General features: G+C 41.5%; 1 protein-coding gene across 1 annotated transcript in view; it reads left to right on the forward strand.

Moving 5' to 3' along the window:
• LOC117535731 (intersectin-1-like) overlaps window positions 1–12358 on the forward strand; it is a 60163-nt gene extending 47805 nt beyond the window's left edge. The window contains 13 exon segments of the mRNA XM_034200259.1: window positions 980–1224; window positions 1813–1987; window positions 2152–2238; window positions 2650–2798; window positions 3579–3600; window positions 3602–3665; window positions 4253–4425; window positions 4536–4581; window positions 5724–5845; window positions 7405–7500; window positions 7502–7529; window positions 9696–9890; window positions 12123–12358. Coding sequence (XP_034056150.1) covers window positions 980–1224; window positions 1813–1987; window positions 2152–2238; window positions 2650–2798; window positions 3579–3600; window positions 3602–3665; window positions 4253–4425; window positions 4536–4581; window positions 5724–5845; window positions 7405–7500; window positions 7502–7529; window positions 9696–9890; window positions 12123–12124 — 1404 coding nt within the window. The 3' untranslated portion in view covers window positions 12125–12358.
• Window positions 12359–12691: the final 333 nt, after the last annotated feature.

Below are 12691 nucleotides of genomic sequence, written 5' to 3' on the forward strand. Positions count from 1 at the left end.
GTGTGTGTGTGTGTGTGTGTGTGTGTGTGTGTGTGTGTGTGTGTGTGTGTGTGTGTGTGTGTGTGTGTGTGTGTGTGTGTGTGTGTGTGTGTGTGTGTGTGTGTGTGTGTGTGTGTGTGTGTGTGTGTGTGTGGTGTGTGTGTGTGTGTATTAACTGTTTCTTCTCTCTTCTGCTGTGCTAACTGAAGGTGAAGGGGGAGTGGGTAAGTTGTTGTTGTTGTTGACCCCGCCCAGTGTTGTACCTCCACCAATCACAAGCCAGCTTTCACTTGAACTCTCGCTGTCATTGGCTCATCTCACATCATCTCCACGTTCATTCATTTGCCAGCAGATGAATGGTTGTCGTTTTTGTACGAAATCATTCTAATCTGACTGTAAATGTTGTTATGCTTGATTTGTTTTCACAGTTAATGAGAAGAATGATGATATGCTGTGATTTTAAAAGTTATTCAAGGAAGGAAACGCTACTTTGAGTTAGCTTACCTCAGCGAAAAAATACATTTAATATATTTTGTATGACCAGCAAATACACTTCAACATAAATAAGATTAGACCGCTTTATTTCTATTCAAAAACACATTGGAAGTTCATCTTTTACAAAAGATTTACAAAAAAATCGTAAAGAAATGGAAATAAAAATAGATATTTAAAAGGGATTTTTAACTTCCAGTGAAGTGACCTGCCTTAGGTTTTAAAATGAGATGATTTATATGAGTAGCATTACTGAGTTAGGCAGATTATTCATTATAAGAGTCTGGTTGTTAAGATAGAAACAATGTCAAGTTAATTTCTCTCTGTCGATAATTGTATTAATTTCTGTAATTGTGCTTTCTGTAGTTTTACCTCTGAACAGCTGTTGTTGTGTCCATTGTTATTGTGAATGTTGTACCATGTATCTTGACACCCACACACACACACACACATCTCTGTGTGTCAGCATGCATCCACTTCATCTAACCCCGCCCCTCTGCTTTGATAGGTCGATGAGTCCCAGACGGGAGAACCTGGTTGGCTGGGAGGAGAGCTCAGGGGCCGCACTGGTTGGTTTCCCGCCAATTACGCTGAACGGATACCGGACAGTGAAGCACCAATCAGCTTGCGAGCAACCGCCTCGGCCCCTCCCACTTCAGCCCAGCAGCCAATGAGCACGCCTCCCCCCGCCCCGGGACACGCCTCCTCCTCCGCGCCCTCAGCCAATAGTAACTGGGCTGACTTCAACACCACGTGAGTCAACGAGCTGGTGGCAAACCATCAGAACCAGGGTTTTAGTCCGAATATCATAAGAACTACACCAACTGTCTTTCCTTATTTGATGTTTTTAGGTTTTCCCATAAATCTCTGAGTTTACGTTACCATATTTAAGCGCTTGAGCACACGGAAAAGCGCTATATAAATCACATGTATTATTATTATATTGTTTTTATATCAAGCATCTTTGAATACCTAGAAAAGGGGCTATATAAATCAAATTTACTCAAATTATTTTACGACGTCCTTACCGTAGAAAACAATAATCAAACTTAATTAAACACTTATCAACAGCCTCAAAATAACAATTTATAACATGATAAAGTTGTTTTGGAAAGGCTAAGTGGCAAAACATATGTATTCAACTATATTTTAATCAAACAAAAAACTTTGTCCAATACATTTTGACTTTGACACTTTAAAAAGTCATAATCCTACATAGCCACTACTGTCATCTAATCCTACAAATACATTTCAACTTTGTATGTATGAGTGTAGCCTCACGTTAATCTGCCTCTGTGCTCTTTTTAATATAAATCTTTCCTTGGTGTGTTTTATCTCCAGTTGGCCCTCTAACTCAGCCAGCCAATCAGAAAGCGAGGGCTGGGATGCATGGCCCACCTCTACGACCAATCAGAATCCTTCCCTCAGTGTTCCGTCTGCGCAGCTACGGCAACGCTCCGCCTTCACACCAGCTACCTTGACAACAGGCTCCTCCCCTTCTCCTGTGCTGGGCCAGGTAGGAACATTATAGTCTCTTAAACTGGGTCCAAAATGTGTTTTAAATATATAATAAATCAGCTTTTTCACTGATAATATTTTCTTTGTTTGATTATCGAGTTGTTGCTGTGTTTGTAGATTACAATCTGTATTAATTATTGCTTTTTTTTCTCTGTTTGTCAGGGGGAGAAGGTAGAGGGTCTTCAGGCTCAGGCTTTGTATCCCTGGAGGGCGAAGAAGGACAACCACCTTAACTTCAACAAAAATGAGGTAGAGGAGCCATTCCTTCATATTAAACACACTATATATTACATTATCTTCATTAATAAGGTGTGTTTTCATTCACTCTTATAGTTGTGTGCTTGTACTTGAGTACAAACGTATCTTGAAATATCGCAAACACTTGAAATTGGTTGAAATTGATAGAAAAACTCATAACTAGTGCTTTATTTGTTGTATCCACTAGAAAAACAAACAAAACAATGGATATAATGGATGTTAATAAGGATTTGCCTTTTATTTTTCTAGAAATGTGGGTACATTTGCAACACATTTGGTTAAAATCACGCCTATTAACTGTTACCATATATTTTTCTATTGAGTATTTGTGTATTTCTGTTAGATTGTAATGATGTTGTACCGTATATATCTAATTGTTTCCCTTTTTATTCTTTACCGCAGGTCATCACGGTGTTGGAGCAGCAGGACATGTGGTGGTTAGGGGAACTGCAGACCGGACAGAGAGGCTGGTTCCCCAAAAGTTACGTCAAGCTCATCTCCCCCACCATGACGCCCCCCCCGAGTACCGTCGCACGCAGCAAAAACCCAAGGTGGGCTACAATGTTGTTGTTAGAAAAATATCACTGGTCATCAGCTTGAGCTTCAATCTCAGGATCCATGTATCTGTGATCCTCTCCAGAATGGAAGTAGTCTTCACATACAGAGCATCAACTAGTTCCTGAACAGAGTCCTTCACATGCTGATATCCAAGAGAGGGAGTTACACAGTCACAAGATGGAGGAATAGAAAGCAGTATTCAATGTTTACTTCAGATTAGCTCCACGTCAGAAATGAGCATGCTTGTCATATGTCTCTCTCCATAGAGGCTGAATCATCATGTTAATCACATAGCTATCATATGCCTCAAACAGTCCTGATGCTCTTCTAGGTAATCACACATCCTGTCATGTTCACAGCTACAGTTGGGATACCTTTGTTATCACGTTACTCTCATGTTGGAAGAGGACATTCAGGATTTTCCCAACAGTTGACAATACATAAAAAGTCAGGAGCATGTAACATCTACTTTAGCATCCCTTAACACGGTTAGATTTTTGGAATATTACTTATAAGTTTTTGTGCAATTTTAAATATTGAAAACAGTGAAGCAGGAGAGATTTAGGAAGTAAACAACAACGAAGAGTAAAGATAAAGGTTTATTTATATGTATTTTATGTCTTTTTTTATTTAGTATACACTATTATTTTATCTTTAACATCAATTAATTCTTATTTATAATTTGATTTTTTTTAAATTGCCTATTTATTAAAATGTTCAGATATCAAAATAAAATCCTGTATCTTTAATATGATGTTTTTTGTCTCTCTCAGTGAGTCTGGAGTATCGGAAAGCCCCCCCCAATGGGAAGCGCCCCTCCCCTTCGCCAACAAAACCCTCAGAGTCTGGTGGTGGAGAAGGTAAACACACACACACACACACACACACCAAGCGCTCACTCAGCACTCAGCATCCTCACGCACGCACACGCAGCACACCACACACACACACACCACACACACACACCAACACACACACAACACACACACACACACACACACACACACACACACACACACACCACACACACCACACACACACACACACACACACATACACACATACCACACATACACACACACACACACTCTCTCACAGACACACACACACACAATCTCTCTCACACTCTCTCGCTCACCACACACACACACACACACACATCACACACACACACACACACACACACACACACACACTCTCTCTCACACACACAACCTCTCTCATATACAGACACAGACATATACACACACTCACTCACTCTCTCTCACATACAAACACACACACTCTCGTCACACATACAGGTACACTATACACACTCTCTCTCTCACACACACACACACACACTCACATACACACACTCACATACACTCACACGTAAATGCATATTTCTCTAAAAAGCCTGATGAGTAATCGTATTGCCTCCCTGTGTCTCCGTGCTTGTGTGCAGAATATGTGGCCATGTACACGTACGAGAGCAGCGAACAGGGAGACCTGAGCTTTCAACAGGGAGAGGTCGTCATGGTGACCAGGAAAGAAGGTGATTGGTGGACGGGATTGGTCGGGGGGAAGATCGGAGTCTTTCCGTCGAACTATGTGAAACCGCGAGACTCGGCGTTAGAGGTGAGAGCGACTCAGGGCAAATGAGGAAGTATCAGGAGCGTGAATGTGTCTTTATTTTACACAACAAGAGACATGTTTGTAATAAATTAGATTTAAACTTTTGTTTCCAGCCTTTGGGACCAGGAGGGAAGACGGGGAGCCTGGGAAAGAAACCAGGTGAGCTTTCAATCAATGTATAATGTTACTTTATTGAAGCTCCTGCAGACGACTCTTCACTTTCTCCCCTTTTCGCAGATTATACCAAGTTTCTAGATAAAGTCTATTTGAGTTTTAGTTCCATTTTTGCATTTTCAAAAGAAAGGGATCAGAAACTGAACCTGTCTGATTTAATAAAGTATTTATTCCACACTTACAAGATAGTCCAAGTCTGCTATTTTGCTTGGGAAGGTTCCTAAACGAATGAATGCATGTGTTGACAATACCCATATTTAAAAACATACATCATGTTATTAACCTGTTAAGCCCGAGAGCCCCCGGTACAGGGGGCTGCGGGTTGTTTTTCACGAAACTGTGTCTCAGGGCTTCTTAATATTTAAAAACCTATTAATGTGTCATACCCACTTAACGGGAAGAAACTCAGCTAACTGACTATACGAACCATTTTTACCGAAACAAAGCACAAGTCTCACAAGAACCGTCTAAATCAGCGGTGGGGAACCTCCGAGGGCCGTACAAATGATTGAACTCAACCTCTGCTTAAAAAAACTAAAATCAGAGCCCATTCATTTGGCCTTTCTTTCATGCTGTGCAAAGAAAAAGCAACCTCTTAATCCAGATATCTCACCATGACTCACGCATGCATGCACGTGCACGGTGTGGCATGACCACCAAAACAGAAAGATATGGACGCAAGATGTGTGCAAATGTATTTAGTTTCCTATCCATGTGAACATGATTTAAGTGGGGGGTGGACCTAACATCCTGTAGGGGGGGACCTAACCTCCTCTAGGGGGGTCCGGGGGCATGCACCACCGGGAAGATGTGTTTTAAATGTTGAAGTCAAACTTTGAGAGCAACATTTTGAGAAAAAGTTAGTATTTTGAGAAAAAGTCAGACTTTTGAGAAAAAGTTAGTATTTTGAGAAAAAGTCAGACTTTTGAGACAGAGAATTTAAAAAGTCAATCATGGACAAAGTGGCCCAAAGACCCTGATAGAGTGATGTAACCCCTGACTTTTTAAATGATGACCTTTTCTCAAAATTCAGACTTAGTACAGGGTTAAGTAAAGCCCATTTTCAAAACACAGCAGGTAGGTTCACTGACATTAATATATATGTTCTTCCTCTGTGTCTCCATCAGAGATCGCTCAGGTGATCGCCCCCTACAGCGCCACAGGAGCCGAGCAGCTGACGTTAGCTCCGGGTCAGCTGATCCTCATCAGGAAGAAAAACCCGGGGGGCTGGTGGGAGGGTGAGCTGCAGGTACACAAGCACCAACTCTCATATAACTCTCATATAGGAAATGTTCATTGTGTTGACATTGCAAAAGGAGAAATCTAGGGCAGCTCTATGAAGCGTTTAATCGTGTGCCATGTCACTGAAACGTATAATAATCTAGTTTAAATATACTAAATACTTTCTTGAGGACATTCAATGCTCTCTTATTTAATTGTTCTTATGTATTTAATACAATTACAATACCTGAATATACATACCTCCTATTATATGTCTCAATAACGTCTAGGAATTCTATGCGACTGAAATTGCTCGGAGTATCGTGTGTTGGTTTTGGGTCATTTTACTGTGAAGATGGTTCCAGCTAATTCCTCGATCACAGCACAATGGTTATATTTCATTTATTATAGAGTGCCACAGTGACAAGTCCTAAAACCCGGAAGTAAGTTAGCATTTCACCACTTCCTGTTCCCTCGTCTCAGAGCCAATGGGATCTCTCCATAGGATTTTGGAAAATAGCTGAAATAAGGTCTGTGGTCGAGACACATTGAAGAGACGGATCACGTTTTGTTCTACATTAAATCCATCAGCAGTGACCCCACTGGTGATTTCTGAAGAGTTGACGTGTCTGAAAAACGATGGTTGTTACCAAGTGGCTGAATAGGACTACAGAAGTTCTCGAGGTCGTTGTACGTCATTACGCCGAACACGTAAACACTCCTCTAAGTTTGTTTGCCCTGTTCTGCTTGAAAGCAAGTCCCTGCCTCCTGCAGACTGTTCAAACAAACGCTTCAACTCGTTCCATTTAGAATCTGTGTGTTTGAATATGGATCTTAAGTTGGCGTGACGTTGAAGTCGTGCTGCTGGACTCAGCTGTAGCTCCTTTATAGCGTACCGTTAGCATTTTGACTAGAAAATGATAAAAGTAGGATAGACATGTGGAGATTATCCGGCTGAACAAAACGTGATCCGTCTCTTAAATGTGTCTCAACCACAGACCTTATTTCCAGCTATTTTCCAAAATCCTATGGAGAAATTGCATTGCTTTTTGTTGAAGGAACCGGAAGGAGTTTACTTCCTGGTTTTAGGACGCGTCACTCTATGATGAGGCTTTTTATCGTGTGCCATGTCACTGAAACATATAATAATCTAGTTGAATTATACTAAATACATTAAATGAGTCTCTAATTTAATTGTTGTTATGAATTGAATATATGTTCAATACCAGAATCTATTTGAATAGACTTTTGATTGTGTTCTGGTTTTATATTTCAGTATTTGTAGCAACTGTGACTGAAAAAAATATTGCTTTTATTATTTTATTTTTTTCTTTAAGAAGGGGGCAAGTCAAATAAGATGTTCTTCTCCCTGCTCCTTTCCGCCATGCGCTATAAAAAACTAAAAAGTGCACATGTTTTGTTTTTAAAATAACCGCCCTGTGTGGAATAAATCAATATGTACCTCCTATTATATGTCTCAATTACATCTAGGTCTACGTCTCTATTTTGAGGCTGTAGCATAATTTGAGGACTTTAGATTTGGTTGCGATTTTTGCTTAATAACATGCTTTGCTCTGATTGGTTTAGGCCCGGGGGAAGAAGCGGCAGATTGGTTGGTTTCCGGCCAATTACGTGAAGCTGCTGAGTCCCAGCACCAGCAAGACGACGCCCACAGAGCCCACCCCCCCCCAAACTGACTCCGGCCAGCACAGGTATGCACACACATAAATACCTATTATAAAAATAAGAGTTTTATAGCTTACGCTGTGTGGGGAACGCAGAACATCCAATAATAAGGTCTCCTATCATGCAAAATGCACTTTGTGATGTCTGTTATACATCAATGTGTCCCCGGTGTGTCGGGGAACTCACGCAGCATCAGAAAATAAAAACCTCTCTCTTTTCCTCCGTACCCAAATCTCTAAAAACGGGGAACAACGGAGCTGATCCAGATTTGCGTCCGATATGACGTCATATCTGAAATGTGGACCCACGGCCCAATCAGAAACGTTGCTATCAGAAACAATGCCCGACTGTTTTGGACGTAATATGATCGGTGTTTACATTAGCATCGCTAACACTCAGAGCTAACCTGCACTGGAGAGCATGTGTGTGAAGAAGCAGGAAGTAAAAAGGAACTCACCTTGTGGTAAACCTGATTAGGGATGGGTACCGAGCCCCGGTATTAAAGGGGCCCCGGGGCTGAATTATTAAAGACTGTGGTACCGTTAAGCTCCGACGTTATCGGTCTTTTTATCGGTACTGGAGAGATTTAAAAAATATATGTCATATGTATTATTGCTACATAAACATTATATCGCAGTTTTAGTTTCGCCAACTCCGTTTCTAACATGCAAAAAGACTACAAAATGTGTCTATGATGTATTTTCACACACACACACACACACACACATGGCGGAGAGAACGCTCTCCGAGGTGTGGTTAAACTTTACGCGTCTCGATGTGGACAATGCTCGTTACCTAAAGTGCAATAAGAGTTCAGCATGTAACGGCGGTAACACGAGCAGTTTCTATAAACATTTATCAAAAGTGCACCACATTCAGACGGAGGAATGCACCGGGTTCCACCGTCTTTCTAGCAGCTCTGTAGCCCCGTCCACGAATAACGTTTCCACGTCAGGTGTTATGTATGCTAGCAGCAACACACGGAGTTAACTCCATTATACAAACACGGGTTAATGATTAGAGGAAACTGAGTTATTTATTTTGTTAAAGTTTCAGCTATTCTGTTCACAGTTCTGTCATCAGATTATTTAATACCATTTGTTAAAACATTTGTTATTTATTTAATTTAAGTAAAAAGCTATGTTAATTTTGTTTACAATTTGTTTAGTTAGTTTACCTTTTTTTCTCCAACGAACCGATAAGAGTACCGTTAAAGGACCGGATCGATAAGCGGTATCGATACAAATAGTACCGTTAAAACCTTAACGATACCCCTCCCTAAACCTGAGAGAAAACAGCAGTTGAGCTCTATAGAGCGGCGAAGTCCCTCCCTTTCCGGGGGATCTCCATGGGACCCTTATTTATGATGTTTGTCAATTTAAAAGATAATTTTGCAAGTCAAAAAATATAAGTGTCGTAAAACTGTGAAGTAACACTTTTGTTTGTGTGAAACCACTCAATGAACTACATCTCCCGCCTCGCACCACACACCCAGACGGCCGTCACGTTGGAACATTTCACTCCTTTCTTTCAGAACGAGGCGGAAAGTATTACAAGAGGTGAAAATCACTCCAAGTCTGGGCACGTTGAGAGCTGTGCATACACACAAGGGGAGTTAGTCGGTTCCTAAGAGCCAGCATGCGGGACCGCGACTCTGGGATTTGTAGTCTTTCTAGTTGCGTATTTTTCATAGTCTTATATTTCAGCAGTTTTACGACAAACTGTGACTTTTTTGACATGGAAATAATTTTTTAAGATTGACAAACATCATATGTGTAACTCGTGGCACAATTCAAACGGGATCGAAAGATAATCTTTCTCTCCCCATCGACTTCAATACATACTTTTTCAGAAATAAGGTCCCATGGGTCGGAAGTAGATGGGCGGGACTTCGCCTCTCTATACTGTTTCAGAAATAATCCTTGATGTGGTTCGGAACATGATATGGCGTTTCATCACAAGCTCCCCCTCCTTTTTCCCCCCAAATGTTTTCAGCAGTTCTCTTCCAACAGGGCTGAAATAGAATCTATCTATCTATCTAAATAGAGGGGTGACCTGCTTGGTATTTTGAGACAAACACTTCATAGACATGTTTTTTTAATATATTTTTATTTATCTGAGACGCACCTAAAAACAGTATAATAGGGGACCTTTAAGTCTGACTTTGTGTGTGTGTGTGCGTGTGTGTGCAGCTGTGTGTCAGGTGATCGGGATGTACGACTATGTGGCGCAGAACGACGACGAGCTGGCCTTCCTGAAGAGTCAGGTGATCACCGTGCTCAACAAGGACGACTGTGATTGGTGGAAAGGGGAGCTCAACGGGAGGGAGGGGCTGTTTCCTAGCAACTACGTCAAACTCACCACGGATACCGACCCCAGCACGCAATGTGAGTACACAGAAACACACACACATACTCACACACAGTATACTAACATTCAATGGGAATACAAAGTAACACACATTCACACACTCATTTTGTCCCTCACACATACACACACACTCTTTCCCTCACACACACACACACACACATCCCAGAGCCAGGTGTGGAGATGCTGTCCCTCTCTCAGTGTTTGACCCCGGATTGCTTTGACCTTGACACTCCTTTGGGTCTCTTTGATAAAAACCTCCCAGTGATGCAACACCTCTGGGCGGTGTTTGTGCATGTGTGCATGTGTGTGTGTATTTGCATCAGTGTTAAAGTGTTTCCTCTCCTCCCTGCATGTTTCCCTTCAGCACGATCCACCATAGAGCTAGAGTTTCTAGAGCGGAGAGACAGACACTAGGGTTGCGGTCAAATTGTCAGTTTATCTTAGGAACCTTCCTAACGGAGTGAAATGACCCGGAAGTCCCTCAGTGGCAGCCATGATAAGTGCCGTTCCACTGCTCTAGATGATAGAAAGGAGGTTTCAAACTTCCTTTATAACCTCCTTTAGCTTAGGAACCACTGGACCTCCCTCACCGAAAGGAGAGGAGAAAATTGCTGCCCCACAATGCCTTGCAGCCGCAGCATTTGACGTCACACAACAGTCGGCCGTTCACGGAAACAACCGATTATGACCGAGAAATGATATCATGAAAGTTACGGTGCTTATTAAGCTTTTTAAAACGTAATGTGGTAAGTTGCCAAAGTGCTTGTTCTGAACGTTCATCAGTATTATAATCAAAAACAGAAATATGAACGTTAGTTTTACTGAAATTGTCAATAAAGTCAACATTTCACAGTCTTTACTGAGCTGTGTGGAGTTTGTTCAACTTTTAAAAGATGTTTTAATGGTGATTGCATCGTAAACACGTCGGATAGTGAAAGTGCAGTCGGATTCTCAAAGCACCGCAGTCTCTTCTCCTAAGTCCTTTTGAATTCTCCTATCCACTATCCCTTAACCCCGTGACGTTTCACACAGAGGTCAAGGAATAGACGATAGGGTTAGACGATAGGGATAGGCGATAGATGATAGAAATAGACGATAGGGATAGACGATAGGGATAGACGATAGGATTAGACGATAGGGATAGACAATATAAATAGACGATAGGGATAGGCGATAGGGATAGGCGATAGGATTAGACGATAGGGATAGACGATATAAATAGACTATAGGGATAGACGATATAAATAGACTATAGGGATAGACGATATAAATAGACGATAGGGATAGGCGATAGGGATAGACGATAGGATTAGACGATAGGGATAGACGATATAAATAGACTATAGGGATAGACGATATAAATAGACTATAGGGATAGACAATATAAATAGACGATAGGGATAGGCGATAGGGATAGACGATAGGATTAGACGATAGGGATAGACGATATAAATAAATGATAGGCGATAGGGATAGGCGATAGGGATAGGCGATAGGGATAGGCGATATAAATAGACGATAGGCGATAGGGATAGGCGATAGGGATAGGCGATAGGGATAGACGATAGGCGATAGGAATAGACGATAGGATTAGACGATAGGGATAGACGATAGATAGGGATAGACGATAGGATTAGACGATAGGGATAGACTATAGATAGGGATAGACGATAGATAGGGATAGACGATAGGGATAGACGATAGGGATAGACGATAGGGATAGACGATAGATAGGGATAGACGATAGGGATAGACGATAGATAGGGATAGACGATAGGGATAGACGATAGACGATAGGGATAGACGATAGGGATAGATGATAGGATTAGACGATAGGGATAGACGATAGCTGATTTTTGGACTTTTCGACCGCAACCCATGGCAAAACGTTTTTTTTTTATATTTGAAAATGTGTATCCTTTAGATTTGTAAGTTTAGTCTATTACTAGAAACAAATCTATAATAAATAATTCAATTTAGAGTTAAACAAACATTTTTATACCACCTCATTGTTTTGGTGTTTATAGTCTGCCGATCACAAATGATTGAGTAAATAATAACAATAACGTTCGGCACATAGAAGCTGTCTCACTGGTCGCTCTAGATCTTCTATTTCTATGCTAGCTCAGTGCACACCTCCACACTCTGTCTTGCTGCACGCTCCACCCACCTAGCACCCGATTGGTTGTTGTTTTTATTGTTGTTGTTTTGTTTAGTTGTTGATGTTGTTGTTGTCGTCCTCTCTCTAGGATCATATCATTACCCAGAACCCCCCTCTCCTCAAAGCCCTCAAAGAGACCCACTAGGCCACCCCCACTAGGCCACTCAACCAATGGGACAGCAGCAAGAGGTCACATGACCCTGGAAATGGCGACTCTCCACCAATAGTGGCCAAACAGACAGACTGTAACGTTAAAAAAAAAAAAGAACTGTCTATGCATGGCTCTGACTGGACTCTGCCAAACTGTTTGATCTAATGAGACTATTGAGCTCCTTCCTCCCTGATTGGACTGTTTTAACTGGACACACACACACACACACTAACATGAATCTATCAAAGCGTGGTTCAGTGGATAGTGGGTCATTTTGTGGCTTTACGGGAGATTCTGTCATTAGAATCAGCTCATTCTTCCTGCTTTATTATTTCTTTTATTCTAACTCGCTCCCATTGGTTCAGCAGCTTCTTTCACTGTCAGTTACCCCCCCCTCACTAACCCCTCCCTTCCCACAGCTTCACAGAAAGACCCACTATCTGCTGGAGGACAAGTCTCAATCATAAAGGGACAGTTCACCTCAAAATATACGTTTCCTCCTCTCA

This window comes from Gymnodraco acuticeps, unplaced genomic scaffold (genome assembly GCF_902827175.1).
Source record: "Gymnodraco acuticeps unplaced genomic scaffold, fGymAcu1.1, whole genome shotgun sequence".
Classification (NCBI taxonomy): Eukaryota; Metazoa; Chordata; class Actinopteri; order Perciformes; family Bathydraconidae; genus Gymnodraco; species Gymnodraco acuticeps.